We start from the raw sequence: 25,789 nt of genomic DNA on the forward strand, positions 1-25,789 counted from the left end.
ATATTAGTGAGGGGAAAGAAGATAGGAGCAGGGATATAGGTCTGCATACTTACATTTGTGAGACCCCGGTAATGATCTGCCGCACCATGAAGGAAAAACGGAAACTGCTATATGCCGTTTGCTTTATTTTATTAAAATTTTTAAGTGAATCACTGTGAGATACAGTTACAGAACTTTCATAATTGAGTTTCAATCTTACAACGGTCCAACACCCATCCCTCCACCAGTGCACATTTCCCACCACCAATCATCCCACCTCCCATGGCAAGCACTTTTCTTCTTATGCTCTACTTTGGGGTATTATGGTTCGCAACACATACACTGAGAGGCCATCATGTTTGGTTCTTTACCCACTTACATCTCCCATCCAGAGTGATCCCTCCAACCATCACTGTCACAGTCGTCCCACTCTATCCTAGCTGCCCTCTGGCCCAGCACTTGAGGTGGGCATCCCCATCCAACGTGGACCAATCCTGGCCCTTGTTTTTACTCTCCTTGGGTATTAGTCTCACACTATGCTACTTTATATCTAGGGCGATTGTTTCCCCTTAACATTTCAAAGTAACCACCCTAGATATAAAATCTATACAATGCGACAAAACAGCTGCTAGCCCCCTCCTTCCCCCCTGGAGGTCAGCGCATACATGAGACAGAAAATCAATGCTAGTAAGAGAGTCACTAAGGGAACTCGAACGTATTTTAAGGCAAGTAAAGTGGTGGCTAGACTGGGTGAGTCAGAGGCATGACTCAAACCGGACTCTGAGGGCCATCAACTACCCGAGGCCCGTCGTCTATCACATTTAAGGAAAGTACCAGGTTCGTGGAGGGCGACAGGAAACCTGGGGGGCGGGGGGGGGGGGCGTAGAGGAGGGGCGCCTCCTGCCCTGCTGGTAGCACATCAGCGCAGGCTTCCCCTTCTTCGTAGGGGCTCCCCGTACCCTTTCATCTGCTACGAGGCGTGTCCGGGCGTGCGTGAGCGTTCGGGATATGGGGGGGGGGCACACCCCCCCCCCCAGCCCGCTCCGGCGCGCGCGCCCGGAGCTGCTCCCGGGCAGACACCTGTCCCGCCCGAGCTCCGCGAGATTTGGGGGGAAAGCCTAGGCAGCAGCGGGCGCGCTCTCGCGAGGTTTAGGAAATTTCCCACGGCCCGTGTTGTGTCTGGGCCGCGTAGTGGAAGGCGGTGGGAAGGAGGTGTAGCGTGAGACTGGGCTGCCCGCGCCGGGCACATGCGCACAGGCGCTCGCGCGGGCCGCGCCGGTCCCTCGCAGCGCCTCGGGCAGGTTTCGGGCAGCCGAGTCCAGTTCTCCGGGTTTTGGGGCTCCCTGCGGGAGGCAGTGCTGGATCTGGGAATCTCGAGGAATTGAAAGGGCAAGGGTGGGGGCGCAGGTTGGGGGGGGGCGGGAGACAGGCGTGTTGCAGGTAGGAAGGAGGGGCAAGAAGGGACGTGACACTGTTGTATGAAACGCCCAGGTTTGTTCAGGGGGCTTCCAGATTTAGGTCACCCGAAGAACAAGTCGGGCCCCCAGCGTCCTCCTCCTCGGCTGTCCCAGGCCCACCGGAGGACCTGGTCTGTTTGTGCCCCCCCACCCCCCAATCCGCCTGGGTTCTCACTAGGCTGGAGGTCGGCTGCAGCCGCCGCTTTGCACCAAGAGGAACCTCTGGCCCGAAAGCGGGGTGAGGGCGTGGGGGAACCCTCGCAGGTTTTGCCTCCGGTGAAAGCGACGGAGCGCTCGGGCATGTGTCTGCGCGGCGCCCGCCGAGACCTCGGCCTGACCGGATCTCACACGCGAGGACTTGAGAAAGCGAAGGCGGCGGGCTCAGCCCGTCCCAAGTTTTCCGTTCGGAGCGCTCTGGAGGGGCGCGCCACTTTGCAACTTGTCTCTGGGTTAGCTGAAGGGGCTGGCGGGGTGGGGTGGGGGTAGGACGGCGAGAGAACGCACGAAGGTGGCAGTAGTAGTAATAGTAGTAGTAGTAGTAGCAGCGGCAGTAGTAGTAATAGTAGTAGAGCGAGAGCGAGTAGTAGTAATAGTAGTAGCAGCAGCGGCGGGCCGGCGCCTCGCCCCAACTCGGGGCGTCCCGGTGGCTGCAGCACCTATCGCTGACATCCGTGTCCCGGAGGCGCCCAATGAACGTGTGAATGAATGAAAAGGGCTGGGAACCCGAGGGAGCGGGAAGCCGCTCGGAAAGCACGCAGCAGAGGAGGAGTTTTCTCCAGGCCTGTGCGGCGCGGCCCATTTTCCCAGGACCCCTCCTCCCTCCCGCGCGGCCCCGCCCCCTGACCCCTCCATTCCCCGTGTGTCCCCCCCCACCCCAGTGCAATCCCCTCCGGTTTTCCTCCGGCTCCGCGGACGTCCCTCCGGGCGCGTCCCAAAACCCGGAGAGAGGAGCGCGCCCCATGGCCCAGCGGCCGGGCCGGCCGGCCGAGGCGCCGCCTGCGCATGCTCCGGCGCGGGGGTAGGTTTCCCGGGACGGCGGGCGCGCAGCCTTCCCCGGTCGGCGGGCGGCGCGCGGCGGGCGGCTCCCGGCGGCGGCGGCGGCGAGGGGCCGAGGCGCGCGGGGGGGCCGGGCGGAACCGAGGAGTGAGGCGAGAAAAAAAAAAAAGAAAAAAGGAAAAAGAAAAAGGGAAGGGGCGGGGGAGGGAGCGAGCGAGCGAGAGCGAGGGAGCGAGGGCCCCGGGCTGGCGTCCGGGGGAATCTCGCGAGGGTTGGAGTTTTGGCGAGAGTTTGTGGAAGATGGCGCCTGTTGTGACAGGGTAAGTCTCGGGGCAGCGGAGCGCCGGGCACCGGGAAAGTTGCGGGCGTGTCGGAGCCCCCGGCGGGCGGCGCGCGGGGCGCGGGAGGCGGCGGGGGCGGCGGCGCGCGCGCGCGGCGTTGCCGACGTTGGCGTTGGCGGCGGGGGCGGCGGGGTCGCCGTGCGCTGTCCCGCTCCGCGCCGCGCCGCTGGGCGCTCGCGGGGCTGCGGCGCGCGCGCGAGGGCGGGCGCGGGGCGCGGGGTCCCTCGGGCGCGGGGCCCGCCCGCCGAGCCTCCGCCGGCCCGCGGCAGCTTTGTTTCTCGCCGCCGCCGCGGGCTGCTCGCCCGGCCGGTGCCCCCGCGGCCCCGGGCGCTTTGTCTCGGCTCGCCCCCCGGCCCCCCCCGCCCCGGCCCTTTGTCTCGCCGCCGTGGGCGCTTTTGTCCCACCCGGCGCGCCCCGCATCCCTTCTCCATCGCCTCCCCGCCGCCCGCGGCCCCGGCGCCCGCCCGGGCCCCTTTGTTGTGCCGCGCTCGGGAGCGCCGGGACCTGCCCCCCGCCGCCGCCGCGGCTCGCTCCTCTGCCCCTGCCCTGCCATTATCCTCCCCCCGTGTGGCCCCTCACCTGTCGGGCCCCGCTCCCCCCGGCTTTGTCTCTCCCGCCCACTGGCTTACTCGCCGGGCACCCCCTTCCCCCGCCGTCAGCGGCCGGTTTCATCCACTACCCGCGGAGCCCGCTTGGCCGAACTGTCGCAGCCCCGGGGACTCCCAGCTGGTGCTCCTCGGCCACAGGCAGACCCTTCGTTTTTTTGGGGTGGGGTGGGGTGGGGAGGGTTTGTTTCAGTTCAGTTTGATTTCCTCGGAGCTCCTCCTCTCTGCACCCCCTTTCTCTCGGGATTACGGGCGCTCACACCCCCGCCACCCGTTTTTTCCTCTCGGGAGTACAATGTCTAGTTTTCTGTGCCGTCCCTTTTGGGTCCGTGGTGGTTTGGCTTGGAAACGGCAGCCCGGGGAAAAATTTAAAAAAAAGAAAAAAAAAGCCTAGTTTCCTGGTTATTGCACGTACACCCCCCCCCCGCCCCCGCGCCTCAGCCCAGCCCCCTTCCCCACGCGCGCGCGTCCCGTTTGGGGTTTGACTGCCCCCGGGCCAAGGGCAAGCTGCGGAGCCGCCGTGCGTCCGGGTTACCCCGAGGGTGTTGTGGGGAGGCTGGAAAGAGGTGCAAGGTGTTTCTGTTTTGGGGTGGCAGGAAAGTTTCAGGGGGATTTGCGTTTGGAGGTGTGATGAGCCGTCCGTGCGTTTTTGATGTTCAAGGCTTGGGAATGTTTAGGTGCAGAATCTCGGTGGGCGCTTCCCCCCCACCCCCCGTTCCCCGTCCCTCTTCCTTTTTTCTGGACCTCGGGTTCTGAATATAGTTCTCTCCGGGTAACGTCTGGCCCGACAGGAAAAGGGAAGGCATCCTGCTTGGGAAGCTGGTAGCCTTGTCTCAGTTGTGAAGAATAGGTAGTTTGCACTCGGGTGCTTTTTCACTCCGCCGTTTGTAACTGCCGTCCAGCCCCATCCGTGGAGTGGAAACGAGGAGAGCGCGGAAGTGTGTTCGCAGTTGATGGATGCGGCTGGTTGAATCTTTATGGAATACATTCATCAAATGCAATTAAAAGACATTTAAGTAATAGCCTTAAGCCAGGTAAAGAGACTTTCTGATGTTAAGGGAGCTTTAAGCTGTTCGTAGTTCTTATAGTAATGTTAAGAGCTTGTAGTTGTGTGAGTATTGGGAGAGGTGTGGGTGTTATGGCTTGAAGGTTCAGGTGTTGAACTTTTAGGATTACCGGGACTGTTAGGCTGAATAAATTGTTTAGGAGTATCCCTGTCCCCATCCCCTTTACTGGTTGATCTTTACTTTTAGAAGATACGTTTACCCATTAAGTCACTTGAAGTGAATACACCCATCTAACAGGATGTACAAGAAAGATGTAGTGTGAGGAATTTTGGTACACTGGAAAGCATTCTTGTTTGGGGGTTTTTGGATTACACCGCTGCTGGCTGTGTACTCACGGTTCGCTCGTGGCCTTGCTTAGGAAATTAGGGCCCAGGTTGAATTTGGAGACGGCACTTACAAGACCAAGTGCTTTATCCTCTGCGCTCCCTCTTTCGTCCTGGAAAATACTCTTTCTGAGAACCTTGATAAGAACTTGTTTAAATTTTGGTATGGGAAAAACATGTCTGAGAATTGGTTCATGTGGTTTTGATGAAAATTGGCAGGCTGGATTCTGTGAGTGCATTTTCTCGTTTGTCTACTTTTCTCCACTGCATAATGGTTCATTTGAAGGCAGATTACAAGCACTGTATGCACAGTGTAAATATGGTATAGCTGATGGCAGATATTCTGCTTTAACCTATGAAGGATGATCACACACAAAAATAGTATTTTCAATTTGAGTTTTTTGTTTCTAAATCATCTTAAGGCCTTAATTTGCACCTCCACTGCCCTTCTCTAAATTATTTCAAACAGGATATTTAGGAACAGGATGAATTGTGGCTGGGAAAGTTTCATTTTAAGAAACGAGTATTATTAAGGCTTTGAATTTATTGTTCATTTAGATAGCAGTGTGTCTGAGGAAAGGATATTTGATAAAAAATACGAGGCCCACCAGCACTATGTTCAAGTCTAATATGCTTTTAAGTATTAAGTTTCAAGTGCTTATTTTGCTAAAATATTACTTATTGTTCTAGACCAACGTATTTTCTATCAGTGCTTTTTAAGTGGCTAAGATAATAAATGGTTTTGGGAAAAGTCACTCTTGCCAGCTGTTAATTCATTAGATAATCCTTGGCGCAATGGGTGAATAAGGCATTAAGGGGAAAACGGTGTTTGAAAGTTCTTTCAGGTCATATTTCTCGTATTTGGTCATTAAAAAAAATTTGAAAAACCTAGGGGTTGGCTTTAAGCATTATTTTGCATTTTGTTTCTTCCTAATAGTAAATTTCATGTTATTTCAACTAGGGGCAGTATTTTCTCATAACTAAAAGCTGTTATTTTTGGCAACTGGCTTTGTGATTATTTCCAAGTTACTCTACTTCCCCTGGGCCAATTTCCTAACTCTGTAGTAAAATGGGAATCATAACTTGCCACATCTGTACAGGATTGCTGTGCTTTAGGGTTTATAGAGAGCATCTTTGGATGAAGGTGTAGTTAAAGTCTAGGAATTATTACTGAAACAAATTGAAGTGAAGTAGGTCATATTTTATAAGAAGTGAAGTAGAAGGTTATGAACTAAGTTCTTGGCAAGACACGGTGGTGATAGTGAAGAAATCAAAATATCTATAATAACTTGGGTAATAAAATAATAAAATTGTGTGTCCCTGTAAGCTTAGTGAGAGGTGTAAGTAAAACTGTGTATATTCTGTATAAGAGACTAAAGATCTGTCAAACAAATGAATTAACATTGTAAGATTATGGGATATATATATGTATCCTATAATCTTATATATCTCTCTCTCTATATATATATTGCTATTTGGGTCACATCCAGCGATGCTCAGGGGTTACTCCTGGTTTTGCACTCAGGAATTACTCCTGGCAGTGCTTGGGGGACCATATGGGATGCTGGAGATCGAACCCGGGTCGGCCGCATGCAAGGCAAACACCCTACCTGCTGTGCTATCGCTCCGTCCCCGATTATGGGATATTTTTGCTCTGTTTTCTTTATGTATAAAAGTGACAGCAAGTATTTTCACTGTTACAGGCCAAGTCTTTTAATACAGTAAAGACTAATTTTGAATACATAGTTTCAAAAATGCCTTGTCATTTACTTATGGAGTTAGTTTCTAACTACCAGGAGCATAATTTCTGATTTTGCATTTGGGCGATTGAACAGACAAAACTGGTTGCTTCTCTTTCCTTGGTAATTGATATCCCCTCCCAGCTCCTTCCCCAAAACAGGTTTCTGGATTTCTCTCTCAGACTAACTCTTTACATCTAATCGCTGGAACTGATAATTTTCTCTCCTGAAAAACCTGTCTCCTTCATCCTCACTCACAGTTTGTGCTCTCATCATTTCTTACCTGGATTACTACAGCCTGGCAGACTCTGACAGCTTCCTCTTTCTGCCACTAGATCCGCGCAATCCCCCTCCCCCCTCCCCCCTCCTTTTATATAAAATCCAGCTTCTCCACAGTCTTTCTGTGGAACAAATCTGGGCACTTTACTCCTTAGCTTAAAAACCTTTCAATGGCTCCCCCTAGCAGCCTTCATTAAGAGAGGCAGCAGAGTGGAGAATTTATACACATTGAGATTTATTCTGAACTGGATCCTGATTCTGTCTGTTACTTAATCTGAACTGGGTTCCAAGTGGGGTCTCTGATACTCTGCAACATAGACAAATGACAGAACTTTTGGCATCTTCCATCAGTAGTAGGATGACTAGTCTTAGATCAGTGAATTGCCTGTCACATAGCAAATACATATTCAGAAAACATTTGCAGAGCATGCAGGGTTCTTCAGTCCAGTGCTCCCCTGTGCGTGTAAATGTCATAGTTACGGGGTGATTATTCAAGACTCAGCTCTGAGGATGTTCTAACCGGATCTACCAGGCTGACTTAAGTGCCTCTCCCAGGTGTTGCTGGTATAATTCTCTAGGACATGTCCTGCTGAATTTTAATTGTCTCTCACACCCAAATGCTGTTAGTTACTTGGTTGTTGATATCATTTATATATTCTTTCCAAAGACATTTCAAAAGAGTGTTTAGAACATTACAGTGAGTCAATAAAGTTTCATGAGTCAAGGACTCAGTCCCAACTCACCCCCCACCCGCCAGTATTGGGGGATCAGGGAGGCGCCTCAAGGCATGGGGCTGAGCGAGAGTACAGTGGGTAGGATGTTTGTCTTACATGCAGCCTACTTGTGTTCGATCCCCAGCATCCCATATGGTCCCCCAGTCACTGCCAGGAGTAATTCCTGAGTGCATAGTCAGGAGTAACCCCTGAGCAAAGCTGGGCATGACAAAAAAAAGAAGACTCAAGGCATGGGCCCTCACACTTGCCAGGAAGGTGCTCTATTGCTGAGCCGAATCCCTTCCCAGGGACTTGATATTAGGTTAATTATTGTAGACAGAATTAAATAGTGCATGTTAAATATATTTCAGTATGTCATAATATATATCTTAAATTCCCTATGGAGCCAGAGTTTCGAGCTGGAGCAGTAGTACAGCAGGTAGGGGGCTTGCCTGGCATGCAGCCAACCATTTTTTTTTTTTTGGCTTTTTGGGTCACACCCGGCAATGCTCAGGACTGACTCCTGGCTGTGCACTCAGGAATCACTCCTGGCGGTGCTCGGGGGACCATATGGGATGCTGGGAATCGAACCTGGGTTGGCCTCGTGCAAGGTAAACGCCCTACCCGCTGTGCTATCACTCCAACCCCTTCCCCCCCTTTTTTTGACTGCCAACCTGTGTTCTATCCCCAGCATATATATGCTTCCTCCAGCCCCACTAGGAGTAAGTCTGAGCACCGTTGGGGTCTGACCCCAAAACCAAAAAAAAAAAAAATCCATAATTTCATTCAGTAGGGAATTGGTGATTTTAGCCACACGCAATCTCAAAGGTCCTATGAGTGTAATAGTAAGACTCTTAGACAAATATTTTTAGATTAATAGAAAATACTGTTTCATTTGTGTAGAACTGATAAGCGCATATCATCATTTCTGTTTTTAATTGTTTTGGTTCTGGGAGTTGTACTCAAGGCCTTGTATGTTTGTATCATACTATCACTGAGCTTTATGGCCTTGACCCCAGAAGTTCATTGTTTAAGTTTGGTTTTTCAGGGCCACACTGGCAGTGCTCAGGATTTACTCCTGGCTCTGTGCTAAGATCACTCTTTGAAGGGCTTAGGGGACCATGTGGGGTGCTGCGGGTAGAATCTGGATCAGCCCCATACATGGCATGCACCTTGCCTGCTATACTGTCTCTCCAGCCCAGAGTTTCATTGTTTTAAAGTTTTTAAAGGATATACCTTAAACGCGTCCTTTAAAAAAAAAGACTGTTTTGGGGGACCTATGCCATTGAATCTAATAACCTTGATAAAATAGAGAAAATCATTTTTGTTGTTGTTGTTGTTTTGGGGGCATGCCCAACAGTGCTCAGAGGTTTCTCCTGGCTCTGCACACAGGAATCACTCCTGGTGGGCTTGGGGTCCATATGCAATACTGGAGATTGAACCTGGATTAGCTGTGTGCAAGCCAAGCACCCTACTCTCTGTACTATCCTCAGTCCTCATTTTTGTTGTATTTATCTGTCAGGCACATATGACTACTAAGAAAAATATGTGGCACTATAGAGGTCAAATTAAACTTTGTGTAAGTGATTTGTAAATAGTAAAGTATGCTGTACAGATACTTTAATTATAGCAGTTGGCTTCTGGTAACTTTTCACAGGTAGAGTTCAAGGTGGACATTTTAGATTGTGCTCTGTAGTTTGTGGGTCATGCTTTGGGAATGCAGCAGAGGCCATAGCCCTTGATGTCTGTCCTCGGCATTTTGAGGAGATGTATTTGGTATGTTACTGCTTGTCATATATGCTTGAGAACTATAGCTGTCATTGAATCACCCTCAACTTCTCAGGGCTTACCTCTTATTAGTCTTGCTTTTTGAAGAACTTTTATAAAGTTGATGCCCAGCTACTGCCAAATCTCAGACACTGCTGGTAGTTCCGGATATCCCCAAGGTCTGGCACATCCTGTTGCATCTCTTCTGGCTCTTTAGACCCGCTTCCCCCTTGGAATGATATGTATCTGAATGGTGTGAAAAGGGAAGTGTAATTCTCAAACCCTGATTTAGTACTAGGGAAAAAGTAAGCAGAGGAGTCACTGTGGCTTAGTTTGGGGTGACTGGTAATAATTGCCTGTTCCTGCAAATACCTGTGTAGGTTTGTGAAGGTTTATGAAAATGCATAGCAATAAAAAGGACGACATTGCAGATTGTTCATGTTCATTTGCAGTAGTAGTCACGTCTTTCTATGTTCACAGAAACAGAAAGAAACCACTGCTCCGTAGGCACCCAGTCCTTGTAGAAGGACGTTCCTAGAATGAAAGATGCTGCACTGTGTTGCTGGTGAGCTGGGATGATACCTAGAAAATCAAGTCCACCCTTTTTATTTTACTTACAGGCTTTCAGTAAATCCTTATGAGATACAGTTGCAAAGATATAGTTACAAAGTTGTCCATGATTGGATTTCTGTCATATAATGTATCCATCCCTTTGGCTTGTGTACATTTCCCTGCCACCAATGTCCTGGTTCCTCTGGGATCTCTCCCTCTCCCTCCCTACCCCCCCCCCCCTTTTGGGGCAAGGTGTTTTGCAATGCTGTTACTATCACGTATATCACTGTACCTCCTTTCAGCACTGAGTTCTTATCCAGAGGGATCATTTCCAAAGGTCATTGTCATAGTAGCTCCTTCTCTGTACTAACTGTACTCCCCCACAACTTGTGGCAAGCTTCCTACCATGGACCAAGTTGACCCTTTCTAGTTTGCCTCTACCTCCTTTTCTGTATTCTCCAGTTTTAACTTGACCGTGGCTAATTTATTGTGCATTGTTAATTAGATGATAGAATTATAAATGAATAGGAAGTTTCCCATAATAGGTTTAGGTTGCTTGACGTAATTGAAATAGGATATTTCTCCCTTCTTAAAAACTGCTCATTGGACTCATTTGAGGGATATAAAAAATATAGTACAAGACTAATCCCCAAGGATAGTAGAAACAGGGATCAGGAGGAATGTCCCAAGGTTGGAAGCTTGCCACAAGTGGTGGGGGGGGGAGGACCACTAGGATAGAAAATGGGCTGCTGTGACAAAGATAGTTGGAAATGATCACTCTGGAAGGAACTGAGTGCTGAAAGTAGGGAAAGGGACAAACATGATAACCTTTCAGGACCTGTGTTGCAAACGATAATGCCTGCATATAGAGGGGTGGTGGGGGGGAGAGAGAAAGAGAGGAGAGAAGAGAGAAACTACAAGAGAGACTGGGTGTGTAGGGAGTGGGAGGAAAACTGGGGCATTGATGGTGTGAAATGTGCGTGAAGGGATAGATGTTGAAACATTGTATGACTGAAACCAGGTTGTAACTGTATTTACCCATAAACAACTTTGTAACTGTATCTCTCAGTGATTCAATAAAAAAAAAAAAACTAAACTAGAAGTAACAACTGCTGGCCCACTAAGATTGCATTAGTTTTATTCAGCATTTTTAAAAAATCTGACTTTTCAGAGTATCCAATTGGCTCGCAGCAAAATGGAGTGGAAGGTACAGAGAGTGCCTCTGGACCCATTGCACTAACATATAAATTGCTGTTATCAGTATACCCGTGTAGGAATACATTTGTTAAAATTGATTACCTTAGTATGACAGTGACACACAATATGTTCTCACAGAGCCCAACATTTACATTATTAGGGCTCATTCTTGTGGGGGTTGTACAAAAATACAGTGTATGTACCATTTAGTATCATCCCGAGTACCCGTATCACCCCTCAATCTTGTTTTCTATGCCTGTTCTATTCCTCCCTTCTCCTGAATCTCAAGCAGCCATGGAAGTTACTTTTTTTCACAGTTTTCAGTGTTTGTAAACTTCTCAGGATATATTTACATTTTGTTTTGAATTTGAGATTTTTTTATGCAAAAAAAATCTCAAATTCAAAAAATTATATAGTCCACAGAGTTCCTGACATACACACCAGCTAGAGGAAACCAGAACATTGAGGTCCCTAGACATGAGGTAAAGGTTAAGGGGAATGAAGACTCACCGTGCTCCTGAGGCTTCCCTTTAACACTGCTTTCCTACAGTGTATTTAGGAAACAGCCGAGTACCGCATGGGTCTACAATGTTGCTATTTATTACCTGGCAAAGATGGCTAAGAATTGTCTGGGGAAGCTCGTGGTTTAGGCAAGGGAGGGAGAAGTGCTAGCAGGTGTGTATTACTGGTGGGAACACAGGTGTGGATGATTTTTGCGTGAGAATTTGTGAAAGAGATTTGAGAGTTAAAGAGTGGAGGAGATATGGCTGGATAATGGTTGGGGGCCTCTTGGGGGAACTTCTGTGCTCACCTTAGCAATATCACGCAGGGGCGAAGGTGGGTGGGAGAGTGCCCAACGTTTGAAAGAGGTGAGGCTGAAGGTAAGGAGTGAAAAGGATTGGAATTGGTGGGAGAGACCACGAGAGAAATAAAAGAAGCTCACGTCTTGGTGTTAGGTCTGGGAATGGAAGGATAATCGGTGGCCAAGAGGGCGCCACTTACTATGTCTTAACATTGTCTAAACAGTGGGAGAAAATGAACACTTGATGGTAGTGGTGTTCGGGTTAAATTAGGTAAAGTAGCATAAGATGGTTTTTTTTTTTTTTAATTTGTTTTTGGGGCCTGGGGAGTAGTTGTAACTAAAATGGGGAAAGTCTGAGTGAGGTGGAGAGAACCTACCTGAGTGCCTTGTTCTTTTTATTGTTGTTGTTTGGGGGGGGGCACATCCGGCGATGCTCTGGCTGTTCCTGCCTCTGCACTCAGGAATTAATCCTGGAAGTGCTGGCACTGGGGGACCAAATGTGATGCTGGGTCTGACCCAGGTCCAGCACATGTACGGCAAGTGCCTTATGCCATCCTATCTTTCCAGCTGTGGTTTCTTTTAGTTTTTAAATAAACGGGGAGTGCTATCATTTCATTTGTCTGATTTTCGGCCATACCTGGCTGCACTTAGCGGTTTCACCTCGCATGATATGCAAGGGTGGTTCCCAGAGGTGCTGGCCAGACCGTGTGGTACTGAGGATTAAACGTGACCTTTGAATGCGAAGCATGCTGCAGTCCAGCCCTTTTAACTATCGCTGTGGCCCCGAGTACTTTTCTACTTGCTTGTTTTTGCCGTAATATTTGACACTGCTTCACCTGCCATTGCTCAGCTGCCAGGGCTCTGCTTGGGGTGGGGAGGGAAACTCAACCCACCCACTCCAAGGGGCCCCTGTGAAGACAGCCAGGCGCGAGGGCAAGAGACTCTGACAAGTTCGGACGAGCCTCATGCATGAAGGAACCGGCAGAGGAACCCAGGTGTTCGGGACCTGGGGCTGAGATCTCCAAGCCTGCTTAGATGGGGACTGGGCCTCTTCTGCTCAGATCCCCCATTTTCCAGTAGCTAGGCGGTCACACCCAGCAACTGCCCCTGGCGCCATGTAATCCCATCAGTGATCAACATCCAGAGACTATAAAACCAAGCTCCCAGAAGCTTGGACATCTTACAGCCTAGTTCTCCCTCTCGGAGAACCTGGCAAGCTACCGAGAGTTTCCTGCCCATATGGGAGAGCCTGGCAAGCTCCCCGTGGCATATTCATATGCCAAAACCAGTAACAATGACGGGTCTCATTCCCCCGACCCTGAAAGAGCCTCCAATGCGGCACTGTTGGGAAGGATGAATAAAGAGAGGCTTCTAAAGTCTCAGGGCTAGAACTAATGGAGATGTTACTGAGATTGCTCGAGAAAATCGACCATCAACAGGATGATGATTTGACATTGCTCTGCAGTTACATGACTGTATCTCTGTTGATTAGCTCTGTGTAGTCAGTGAGCTCTGCAAGGACAGAAGCAATCTAGCTTACATAGTTATGGAGCAGCCGAATGTTCCTTGCTTGATGAGTTTGATTTGACTGGATATCATAACATATAGCACTAGCCACTAGGTGGCACTTCTTCTAAGTGTTGAGGTTGACAGTGTAGATTTGACTACCTTTATTTGTTTTGGGGGACTACACCTGGCAGTGTTCAGGGGGCCATGTGTAGTGCTGGGGCTCACACTGCAAAGCATGCATCAGTCCTCTGAGCTCTCTAGCTCCTGCTATAGACTTGTTTCTTCCCGGGGTAGAACCCAGGGAGAAGTTGGCTTTCTTGGATTATGATACAGTTTTTACCATTTATGCTTTATACTTTTTGAGGTGGAATGTAGTAAATAGAAAACTCTGTGTTAGAAAATAGAAAAATGCAATGACATAAGAATACTGTTCTGTAGAAAGAAGTGAGAAGAGACTAATTGAAAGTTACCTGACCAAATGCATTATCTCTAGATGTTTATTTATTCATTTCTTTAGCTTGGTTTTGGGGCTGTTCCAGACTGCACTTGCAGGTTGCTCTCAGCACGGTGTTCAGTGACTACGTGGTGCTTGGGAACTGAACCTAGCACCAGCCCTTAGTTCAGTTTTTATTTATGTCAATTAATCATTTATTGTGCTTTGCCTTAACTGTACAAGGCAAGTACTTTACTGCTCAACACCTAACACCACACATTCATTTTTTTTTGGGGGGGGGGCGGGGAGGAACATACCTGGCACTGCTCAGGGGTTACTCTGGGCTCTGTGATCAGGAATTACTTTTTACCATATGGGATGCTGGTGACAAATGCAGGTTGGCCACTTGCAAGGCAAGCTCTCTCTGTAGTACTATAGGCCCCGATTATGATTTTAAGAAATTCCCCTTTTCTTTTTTGTTGTTGTGGTGATTGAGGATTGTAAGCCCTTGGTTGTGCTGTGTGAGAGATTCTACCATGACATGGTGCTGCCAGTCCCAAATAGCAGAGCCATTGGAATTAAATTCACTGCCTGTGGATGTTACCAGGATCATACTCTTGGCCTTACATTTCCATGACACTTTCCTCTTGAGCCATTCCTGGACTTTAGGGTAATAAAGTGTTAAATTGTTTAGATATAGGAAACTTCAAAGCTGGAACATAGTTTTGTATTCATATGTTTTCAAGGCATCACTTAAAAAAAAACTTTTTTTAAAAAATTGAGGGGCGCACCCTTCATTTTCTTCTTTTTAATTGAATCACCATGAGATACAGTTACAAAGCTTTAATGTTTGAGTTTCAGCCATACAGTGATCAAACACCCCTCGCTCAACCGGTGCACAATCTCCGCCACCAATGGGCCCCAGTATACCCCCCCTTTCCAGCCCTCCCCCTGCCTCTGTGGCAGATAATTTCCACCATACTCTCTACTTTTGGGCATTATGGTTTGCAATAAAGATACTGAGGGACTATCACGTTTGGTCCTTTATCTTTCAGCACACATCTTCCATCCCGAGCAATCCCATTCCTTCAACCATCATTATCTTAGTGATCCCTTCTCTATTCCATCTACCTTCTCCCCCAGCTCATGAGACAGGCTAACAGTACTCCTGGTTCTTGTATCTACTGTCCTTGGGTGTTAGTCTTATGTTATTTTATATTCTACAAATGAGTGCAGTCCTTCTATGTCTGTCTCTCTCTTTCTGACTCATTTCACTTAGAATGATACTCTCCATGTCCGTCCATTTATAAGTAAATTTCATGACTTCATCTCTATCAGCTGCATAGTATTCCATTGTGTAGATATACCAAAGTTTCTTTAACCAGTCGTCTGTTCTCAGGCACTCAATACCCTTCATTTTCTGGGACTACTCCAGATCCTGCTTGGAGCCCATCCTGCATGCAGAGCGTGGACTCCAGCTGGTTGCATTACCTCTGCCCCAGCAATCACATTTAAATAATAGGTAGAGATTTTAAAAAATGACATATGCTCTGGAGTGATAGCACAGTGGGTAAGGGCGTTTGGCTTGCATGCGGCCGACCCAGGTTCAATTCCCAGCATCCCATATGGTTCCCTGAGAACCGCCAGTAGAAATTCTTGATTACAAAGCTAGGAGTAACTCCTGTGCATCGCCAGGTGTGACCCAAAAAGAAAAAAAATGACATATATTCAGTGATTGAGTTGGGGAGTAGTTCCTGGTTTGTTGTTTTGCTGGGATATGTATGTTGATTTTTCTATTCTTTGATTTGTGTACCACTCATCTCTTTTCCCATTCATGTGTACCTTGACCAAGAATACCTGTCTCTTAGCCCCACACCTGATGGAGCCCTCTTGCTGGTATTGCATAATAAAGTGTGAACTCTGAGCCTTCCAGTTCTTTCCTTCTTTGCTGCTTTCCTGTGCTTTTTGAGTGTGTGTGTGTGGGGGGGGAGGGTGTGTGTGTGTGTGTGTGTGTGTGTGTGTGTGTGTGTGTGTGTGTGTGTGTGAGACATCTGCTGGTGCTGGGGATTCAAGATTCAATTTGGGTGTTCTTCATAAACCTCAGGTCCTGTTTCCTATTCTTTCTGCTGCTTGAGTTCTTGTGTTTGACCTGCCGGGTTAAGCGTCTTGGAGAAGAGTCCTTACTGCATACCGCTTCTGCTCTCTGCCTGTCCTCACCCTTGGGCTCACTCTAGGCTCTTCTGCTGTTCTCCCTACCTTTTTAGTTCTGCTACTTGTGCGTTTAGCTTCTGAAGTCTCTGGAAGAGAAAACGAAAGTACAGAGAGGGGAGTAAGGGGGGGGGGGAAGAGACTTAGGGATGGAGGATGCAACTTGCAATTTCTCACTGAAATAGGAGCTGATTTTATGGCCTTGATTTTCATACAGTGATTTTCCTGATGTGGGTTTGTTGCTGTTTTGTTTTGGAGCTACACCAGAGGTCTCTGTGGCTGCTCCCAGCTCCGTGTTTGGGGAATCTCCCCAGGCTGTGCTATTCTCCAGTGGCTGGAGCTCTGTCTTCAGCTCCTTCGTGCTGTGATCTTCCAGACAGTACTACTCTGTAACTGTGCAGTTCATCACATCTGTCATCAGTGTTTATCCAAATGTCAAGGAACGGAATCCATTTCAGTATTCCAAAATAGTAGGGATAATATTTGATAATTTACTTATACTTTATAATAGTATTGAGTCATTCGATTAAGTGTATATTATTGAATTGCTAAGAGCTGCTGCTGCACTATTGGAAAGTTAAAAATATAAACCTCAGTAGCACAAACTCTCAGGTCATAGAACTTTTTTTTTTTTTGCTTCTTAGGTCACACCCGGCGATGCACAGGGGTTACTCCTGGCTCTGCACTCAGGAATTATTCCTGGTGGTGCTCAGGGGACCATGTGGGATGCTGGGATTCAAACCTGGGTCAGTCACATGCAAGGCAAATGCCCTACCCACTGTGCTACCACTACAGCCCTGAAGTTACTCATTCTCGCCTTCAGCCATGTCATAATATGATGCACAGTTTTCACATACAGTCCCAGTGCAGTGTGTCAGTTATTAAGCATTTTTAAATTAAGTACCTTAAATCGTCAGCTTAGGTGTGTAGTTACTTTTAGCCTGTCTTTATATGTTCTGGGGTAATGATTGCAGTTTGACCTAAGTTAATGTCATCCGTCTGCTCTTTTGGTGGGGGCACACCAAGATGTTCTGGGACTCGCTCTGGGTGGGATTCACAAGGCAATACAGTGCCGAGCTTGTGCTCAGTCCTTTGTGCTTTCCCCCCTACCCCATGTTCTCCTCTCTTGATTACTCTTGTGATTGGAAAGATAATATTTAGAAAAATTCAAAAGTTATTTGTGGATCACATAGTCAACTGCTACAGTCTTTCACCATGACATTAAATATAATAACATCTTTAATTTTGTTGTGTTTTTAATGCACAAAAGAAAAAGGAGAAAGAAGGAAAGTCCCTCCCATAGAGGGAGACTGGGGGTGGGGGATGGTGGTGTGGAAACAGGGACATTGGTGGTGGGAAATTACACTGGTGGAGGGATGGGTGCTGGGTCATTGTATGACTGAAACCCAATTATGAACAGCTGTGTAATGGTCTATCTCACGGATATTCAGTTAAAAAAATTCTTTTTTTATAAGTAGTGTGGAGTTCATGCCCACTTCAGTCAGTTTAATCAGTGACTGAATACATTGCAGTACTCCTATGTTACAAAAAAAAAAATTATTCTAATGGAAATTCCAAAACTACTTGTAAAAAGCATAAATATTCTGGAGCTGGGAAGATAGCTTCGAGGGCTACTTCACATGCTATGCGTGTGGGACACTTGACTCTCTCCCAGCACCACAGTGCTCCCCGAGCACTGTGTTGGGAATGACCACCAATCTGCTGGGGGTGAGGGCCCTTCCCTCCCCGACTCTCCCCTCCCTGCTCCTCTGCATAATTACAGCAATATTAATTGAATGCATAACATTTCATTGTATGGATGTCACAGTTTATTTGCTCAGTCTTTGGCTCGACAGTTTTGTAGTTTGACAGATGTCCTCACGTTTTTACTCACGTTACAAATATTGCAAGTATAGTGCCTTTTTATTATTTTTTTGGTCTATATGCATATAGCCAGTTTTCAGCATTTTAGAGTCATGATTCTACTAAAAACTTACACCTGTATGGACCACAGTGACATGGCTTTTACTAACAACCTATCAAAAGAAAGCTGAAGAAAATTTTCCTTGTGCAGTGACATTCCGAGTCAGGGAGCCTCCTGCATGGGGAGGGAGGCCAGCGCCAGCCCTGGGCACTACTTCCTACTCGCTCTTTCTGAGTTTATTAGTGGGGGGTTGTGTCCTTCATGTAATTTTATATAACCTAGCAGGGTATTTTGGGGCTGGGAATGCTAATTTAAAAAAAATATAGATCAGTGGTAATTATTTCTTTTTATTTTACGTGAAATAATATTTTTATTTAGGAAATGAGAGTGGCAGAGAGGTGGGAAGGGAGAGAGAAGAAGTTACTTTGCCTCCCAGGAGTCAGGCGACTCTAGAATTAAATTGAGTGTTTTACAAGGACTTAAACAGGCTCACCTGCTATTTGATAAGAGTTGGGACTGCGACCTTGGTCTCACCTGGCAACTCCCAGTGATTGAGGATATGTGGGCATTCCTCGCTGAACACATGGTCAACCTTTAGGTTCCCATCAGCATAGGACTGGGTGTGTTCACGAACCAAAGCCAAGAGAACAGATTTGAGGCAGGAAGGTAAAGTTGAACGAAGAATTTCATTTATATGGACTTAAAAAAATTCTTGTTTTTGTTTTGGGGCTTCATCTGGCAGTACTCAGGGGCACTCCGAGTTGTGCTTAGGGGACCCTGTGCATTGCTGGGGATCGAACCAGACTGGCCACATGCAAGGCAAGTGCCTTATCTACCCCCCTCCCCCCTACAGGGCTCTCTGCTCCTTAAATAGATTCTTCTTTTTTTATTTTATTTTATTTTATTTTTTTTATTAGTTTATTTTTAATTAGAGAGTCATCGTGAGGGTACAGTTACAGATCCATACATCTTTGTGCTCATGTTTCCCCCATACAAAGTTCGATAACCCATCCCTTCACCAGTGCCCATCCTTAAATAGATTCTTCTAAAGAACACGATTATGTGGGATCTTTGTTTTCATATTTCAGTATGATATTGGAAGGAAGGTGTGAAAAACACGGATTTGTTAGTGGTCCTGAAACAACAATCTGTTGAGGTCCAATTTGGTGATACCTATGGTTTACTTTCCCCCTCTTTTTAGCATAATAATATCTTTTTTATCTAGGCACTAAGTTAAACATGATACTTTATGAGTCATACAACTGAGAAAATTAACTCCAGTACCATATAAATGAAAGATGTTGCTATCAGTAAATACTTATTACCAGTAAATATCAGTAAAAAGTCTCAATTGAAATTTGAGTACCAAAATTACTCTGATACATTTAACAAATTATATTGGTATGCTTTTAAACTTTGTTGGACTATACTGTAAATGTTATTTTAAAGTTTTTCCTGTCAAATTCTATTGTTTTTCTAACACAGCAGCTGTGGACGTGATTTTAAAAACTGATGAGCATGTAAATGATGAGCCTTTATGGAGCAATGAAAGACTGTTCACAAATTGTAGCCACAGTTGGAATGAATCTGTGTTTGTTATCTGTGAATCCCTAGGCGTGAGTGTGTTGGGGAGTGGAGGAGGGGGGTGGTGGAGTGTGTGTGTGTGTGTGTGTGTGTGTGTGTGTTGGTGTTGGGGTATGGCACAAACTGAGGGAATGCTCCTATTCTGGTCATCTTCGGGCAGTTATTACGGCTACTACTCTTAGTACTTTGAAGGAATTTGGGATATTTATTTTGAGAGTGTTTTGATGAATTTTTTTAAATGTGTTTGGATATGCATTGAGGTAAATTGTAATTTCAGGATTTCATGGATATGGTTTCTATCATCAGATACTTTTGCTCTCAACTGCTGTGAGATATTGTACTGTGGATATTGTTTTGCCTACACTTACTGCCTACCTTTTTAAACCTGTGACTCAGGACATAAATTGAATATGGAGGGGGTGTCATAGAAAGCTGGCAAAAGTGAATGATTTCTGAATGCTACAGCCAAAAATTTATTAAAAATCTTGTGCTCCTCCCATGTTGCATTTCTTGGGTGAAAAGGGGTGCTCTGTTCTAAAGCAGATTTTTTTTCAGGCCATACAGTCCAAGGACAGGTAACAGCCTCAGGTGCAATTGGGGCATTTTCTGTTTCATAGATTAGGGTCTCTGGTGTGCTGAGTAATATATATTTTTTAATTCCTTGAAAAGCAGACAGCAGGCCCCAGATGTTTGGGAACCTCTAGCTTGGAGTGAAGTATTTTATATGTGGTCAAGTTATTTTGTTTTTGCAGCTTTTAGTCTAGTGTAACAATTATAACAATAGCCTGTTTTTTTTTTTTTGTTTTATTTTGTTTTTTCTTGTCACACCTGACGATGCACAGGGGTTTCTCCTGGCTCTGCACTCAGGAATTACTCCTGGCGGTGCTCAGGGGACCATACGGGATGCTGGGAGTTGAACCCGGGTTGGCCTCCTGCCCGGCAAACGCCCTACCCGCTGTGCTATCGTTCCAGCCCCCAAAGCCCCCAATAACCTGTTCTTAACAGGTTATTGTACTGTACAGACTGAGATACTTAACTGCAGAGTGCTAGAAATAGTTTTACTCGGAGAAAGCAAAATACACCTGCAGCTGAGCTATAAGAATGTGATATTTTTTTCAAGGCAATTAGAAAATAAGTTTCTTAAAGGAGGCATGATTCTTAAAACGTAATGTTTGCAGGACGTTTATTAAAGAAAGAAGAAGTGTGAAATAGTAGAAACAAGTAAGGACCAGCTAGAACCCACTATAGATATGGGGTTATGGCCATAATTTCTGAAAGTTAACATATATGTTTACAACCTGAATTATCTATGTATCTAAACTTTCATTGTGGAACCCTTTATTTGTAAAGACTGCTTAACATTCCTCATTATCATAAATTAGAAGTACTTTAAAAGTACAGGTTGCATGTACTGTTAGCAGAACTTTCTGTTGTTAAAGTTAGACTCTAGTAATTAGAAGAGTTGAAACCTTGATAGTGACATCTGTTCTTTTATGCGTGGGACATGTTTTCAGGAGAATTTTATGCACACTAAATATAAAAATTTTGTGAATTGTAGTTACTATCCACAGTTACTTTTAGATAGAAAAGCATTCCTGGTTACTTACTTGTGATTCATAATCAAATTTTTGTGGAGCAGATGCCAGTTACCAGTGGAATCATTAGCCAGAAAAATATTAGGTGGTTAGAGAGCCCTTTGTGTAACATTTAATGTTAATTTCTTGGCTAGTTTATGTGAATAATTAAAGTTTTGAGGCAGTTACAATTTCTTTTCTCCTTCTGGGGCTTCACAGTTGTCATTGATAACTGTAATCACTAGGGAAGTGGAAATATTACTTCCATCAGACAGATGGCTTTCCTAGCGGTAGGCCTGACAGTGCCTACTGAGGTTCTTGTTGACGTTGGACGCTTTCCTAATCACACCAACCTAGTGTACTTTTGGAAGCTCAGACCTATTCATAGAATAGAATGTGGATGTTTCAGTGATTTTAGTAAACTTGAGAATTCTGTTAGCTGGGAGTGTATAATTCAGTGCCTTCCTGGGCCTTCCTGGGCCAATCTTTTTCTGGGGAGAGGCATTTCCAGGTAACGATGACTTGTTGCGATGCTGAGGGAAAGGCACATGGTGGGGGGAGAGAAATGAAACGTCCATGGGTGGGATGAGGTCCTGGGTTTCCTCTTTGATTCCACAGTACTACAAATACACTAAGACCCAAAATGGAACTTAGGTTGAGTTAGTGCCGTTTCTGTAGCGTTGTGTAGTGTCTCATATATTAACGGGAAGTCTGCATTAAGGAGTTGGTGGAGGGAAAACACATTCATAAATTAGATTATTTCTGAGGGAGTGGGCTGAGACTCTACTTGACTTCTCCTCAGGAATGACCCAAGGTGGTGTTCAAGAGACTGTATTTAATAGCTGAATCTGACTGTGGTGTTAGCAAGGCCACTAGCCTTCTCTCAGGAACCACTGTTTAAAAAGAGAGTTTCAAAGGTGCCTTTCTGCTGTTATTTTTTCTCTTGTTTTTAGGTAGTTTTTTGTTTGTTGCTCTGCCAGGGCTACAACTCAGGTCCTTACTTATTGTGAGGGGTGAAGTGTGCTACTGACCATCTCCCTGACTCTTAAAGATACTTTGAATAGGATGGTGGAAATCCTTTTTTATTTTTGCAAGTGGGCGTGTGTGTGTGTGTGTGTGTGTATGTTTGTGTAAGGGTATTTGAATAACATTTTATCTTTTTAAAAAAATTTTAGTATACATAACCATCCTCATTATTTTTATATTGTTTTTTTGGGTCACACCCAGCAATGCTCTGGGCTTGCTCCGGGCTCTGCTCCCATATAGGATGCTGGGGATCAAACTCGGGTCAGCCGTGCACAGAGTAAATGTCCTACCCACTGTCGTATCGCTCCAGCCCTCCTCATTATTACTATTTTATTGTGGTGTCTCTGCAGAGGCCCTGAAATATCTGGCTGGCTTAAGGGCTCAGTGCTTGACCCAGGGTCACTGATGCCTGGGGGGCTGTGGAGGAACACAGGGATCTGCTGCAGTGCTGCCCTGTCTAAACTATACTCCTTGCCCAGATTCATTGCCAGTAAATGTGTATCTAGACACTTGGGCTTACGATAGTGTCAACACTGTGATTGCACCAACCCTGCCATCAGAATGCCAGCATTCCTCCAGCACCATCTCCAGGTCCCTTCTTGTCCTCTCCCCGTCGCCAACTCACGGTACACAGACATACACACAGACACACACACACACGTGTTCTCACACACACAGACACACACTCGCAAACACACACGTTCTCCAGGCAGACACACACACACACACACACACACTTGTGTTTTACAGGCAGACTCGGTCAGGTTCAGGGTCTGTTATCATTGGCTAGTTGTTTTTTCCCTTACTGCCTTTCTTTAGTCTACTTGTGAGATCACTTGACATTTTTGTTCAGATTCTCCCTTTCACTGGGTGTGCTCAGTGTGCTGCCTCCTTGTAATTTAACCCAAGTTGCAGCTAACCACAGAATTTCTACTGTGGAGCAGTATTCTGTATTTAGTGTATATACACTGCAGTTTCTCTACAATTTCTTTATCCACTTGTTTTGTGGTACCTGGGCTTGGCTAATGTGACATGGAACAGCTTTTTGAATTAGTGGTTTTTTTTTTTTTTTGAGGTGGGGTGGGGGGATATGCACCATAAGTGGACTCGCTGGATCATATGGAAGCTCTAATCTTAAGTTTTTGAGAAATCTCCACATTGTTGTCCATAGAGACTGAGCTGGATGCCGTCCCATAACAGTGAATGTGGCTTCCTTTTTCACCATGTTTCCCTCGAGTCCATCCATAGTAGCTGTTCCTTTCTGATAGAGGTCTTTTTTTTTTTTTAATTGAATCATCATGAGATACAGTTACAAAGTTTTCCTGTTTGAGCTTCAGCCATCTAGTGTCTGTTGGAGGTCTTTCGCACTAGTGTGAGGAGATTGCTTATGGTTGTTTTGGTTTGCCTTTTCTTGTTGATAAGTATTTTTTTTTGCTTTTTGGGTCACACCCAGCGATCCTCAGGGGTTACTCCTGGCTTTGCACTCAGGAATTACTCCTGGCAGTGCTTGGGGGACCATATGGGATGCCGGGGATCAAACCTGGGTCGGCCGCGTGCAAGGCAAACGCCCTACCTGCTGTGCTATCGCTCCAGCCCCACTTGCTGATAAGCATTGAACACTGTTGTATATACGTTTCTGTTGGCCATCTGTCCTTCATTATTAAACAAGTTTTTTTGGCTAATATTTGATAGTCATTTGAAGGTGCAATCCCTTTTGATCTTTATTGCTATACAAATACAGTGGCTTTTGCAAAGTCGTGGTGCAGTGATGGCTCAGTGCTCGACCCTGGATTCCTGTTGTTTTAACATTTTAATGTTGGATAGAAAAAAACCACAAAGTAATTTTTCACTTCACTTGCTAATATATTAGTCATGGTGAAATTTATACCTAGGTTTAGGCTGTTGTTGATTATAGATGTCAATTTATTTGAACCCCTTTTGGACTATTTTGCTGTTTGCATTTTGGTCATGTTTACTCATTAGGAGCCATGTGCTAGATGAAGAGGAGGCAGAGGCTTCCTGCCCTTTACTTACTGTGTCTGGGATGTTAGTATTAACTCTACTACTTGTTTTGCAGGAGTAATCTGAGGGTTCAAGCATTGAAAACAGGCAGTTGGGTCTGAGGCAACAGATCTATGAGAGCATCATTGTACGCTTTCACTTTGTGGGACACCTGTTCCCATAGGCTGCAATCATCTGACATAAACTTGAGTTGGACTGATACTGTCAGAGATTTTGCTTTTTTTTTTTTTTTGGGTCACACCTGGTGATGCACAGGGGTTACTCCTGGCTCTGCGCTCAGGAATCACCCCTGGCCGTGCTCAGGGGACTATATGGGATGTTGGGATTTGAACCCGGGTCGGCTGCGTGCAAGGCAAACGCCCTACCCGCTGTGCTATCTCTCCAGCCCCAGATTTTGAGTGCTAACTCTGTTCCAGGTACTAGGCTATATAGGAGGACAAAACAGACACACACATACAGTTCTCTTGCAAGTGACCCACTTTTTAGTGGGAGAGTTTAGATAAAAAAAACAAACAAGTAAAATATTGAGATAAGGGCTATGAGAGAAGAGGAAGTTGCAGGGCATAGGATGGGACTATCAGGAAGTTACTCCAGCTAGATAACATGTTCCTGGAAGGGATGAGATTTCAGCTAAGAGACCTTAAGGATAAATTGAGAATTTGAGGCAGGTATATATGTGGGGGAAGAACATTCCAGCAAGCAGGAACAGCAGATGTCAAGACCCTGAGGCAGTGTGCCTAGATTAGGTAGTATGGAATGTGAACACAGAATACAGATGCCATCAGAGATGACTTGTGATATGGACCTGAACAGTGGCAATTACAGGGTGGCCATTATTTGATAGGAGAAATAGATTTGAATGTGAAATTGGGGAGTGTACAATAGAAAAATTTCCTTGAATGACTGAATTTTGTACAGCAACATAAAAGGTCAGGCTTGCCAAGTCTTGGTAAGAAATGTGACTTTTAATTTTTTTAATTTTTTAAAATGTTTTATTTTATTTTATTTTTTTTGCTTTTTGGGTCACACCTGGGAATGCACAGGGGTTACTTCTGGCTCTGCACTCAGGAATTACTCCTGGCGGTGCTCCGGACCATATGGGATGCTGGGAATCGAACCCTGGTCTGCCGCGTGTAAGGCAAACGCCCTACCCGCTGTGCTATTGCTCCAGCCTCAAAATGTGACTTTTTAAACAGCTATTTTACTTTGCTGTTTAAACATCTATTATTTTAAACATCTACTATTTTATTTGCCTAAGTCAAAAGAAATTATATAGGAAGTAAACTTGCCTGGAGTAAACAAAAGTGTCTTATGCATTAGTTTGGTGTAACATAAATAAGCACTTATTTACTTTATTGTGTTAAATACATAAATTTTCAACCAGCTCTGTTCGTTTAAATGATAAATATGGTAATGTATAGGTTAGTGTGTAATCTGACACTACAGTATATGCTAAAAATATTTAAGTAGAAGCAAATACAAAGTCTAGTACAAAGATTCATGTGAAGAATTCTTTTTTTTTTTTTTTTTTTTTTTGCTTTTTGGGTCACACCCAGCGATGCTCAGGGGTTACTCCTGGCTTTGCACTCAGGAATTACTCCTGGCAGTGCTTGGGGGACCATATGGGATGCTGGGGATCGAACCCGGGTTGGCCGCGTGCAAGGCAAACGCCCTACCCGCTGTGCTATCGCT

At 45.8% G+C, this 25,789-nt stretch overlaps 1 protein-coding gene across 2 annotated transcripts in view; it reads left to right on the plus strand.

Moving 5' to 3' along the window:
• The first annotated feature begins 2,507 nt into the window (after positions 1-2,507).
• Positions 2,508-25,789, plus strand: part of RBPJ (recombination signal binding protein for immunoglobulin kappa J region) — a 99,539-nt gene continuing 76,257 nt past the window's right edge. For both annotated transcript variants that reach the window (XM_055139594.1, XM_055139593.1), the window contains exon 1: positions 2,508-2,752. Coding sequence is in view for 1 of the 2 variants with exons in the window: in XM_055139593.1 (XP_054995568.1) it covers positions 2,733-2,752 (20 nt within the window). In the remaining variant the exon portion in view is untranslated. The remainder of the gene's footprint in view (positions 2,753-25,789) is intronic.

Source organism: Sorex araneus, chromosome 5 (assembly GCF_027595985.1).
Source record: "Sorex araneus isolate mSorAra2 chromosome 5, mSorAra2.pri, whole genome shotgun sequence".
NCBI classification, from domain to species: Eukaryota; Metazoa; Chordata; class Mammalia; order Eulipotyphla; family Soricidae; genus Sorex; species Sorex araneus.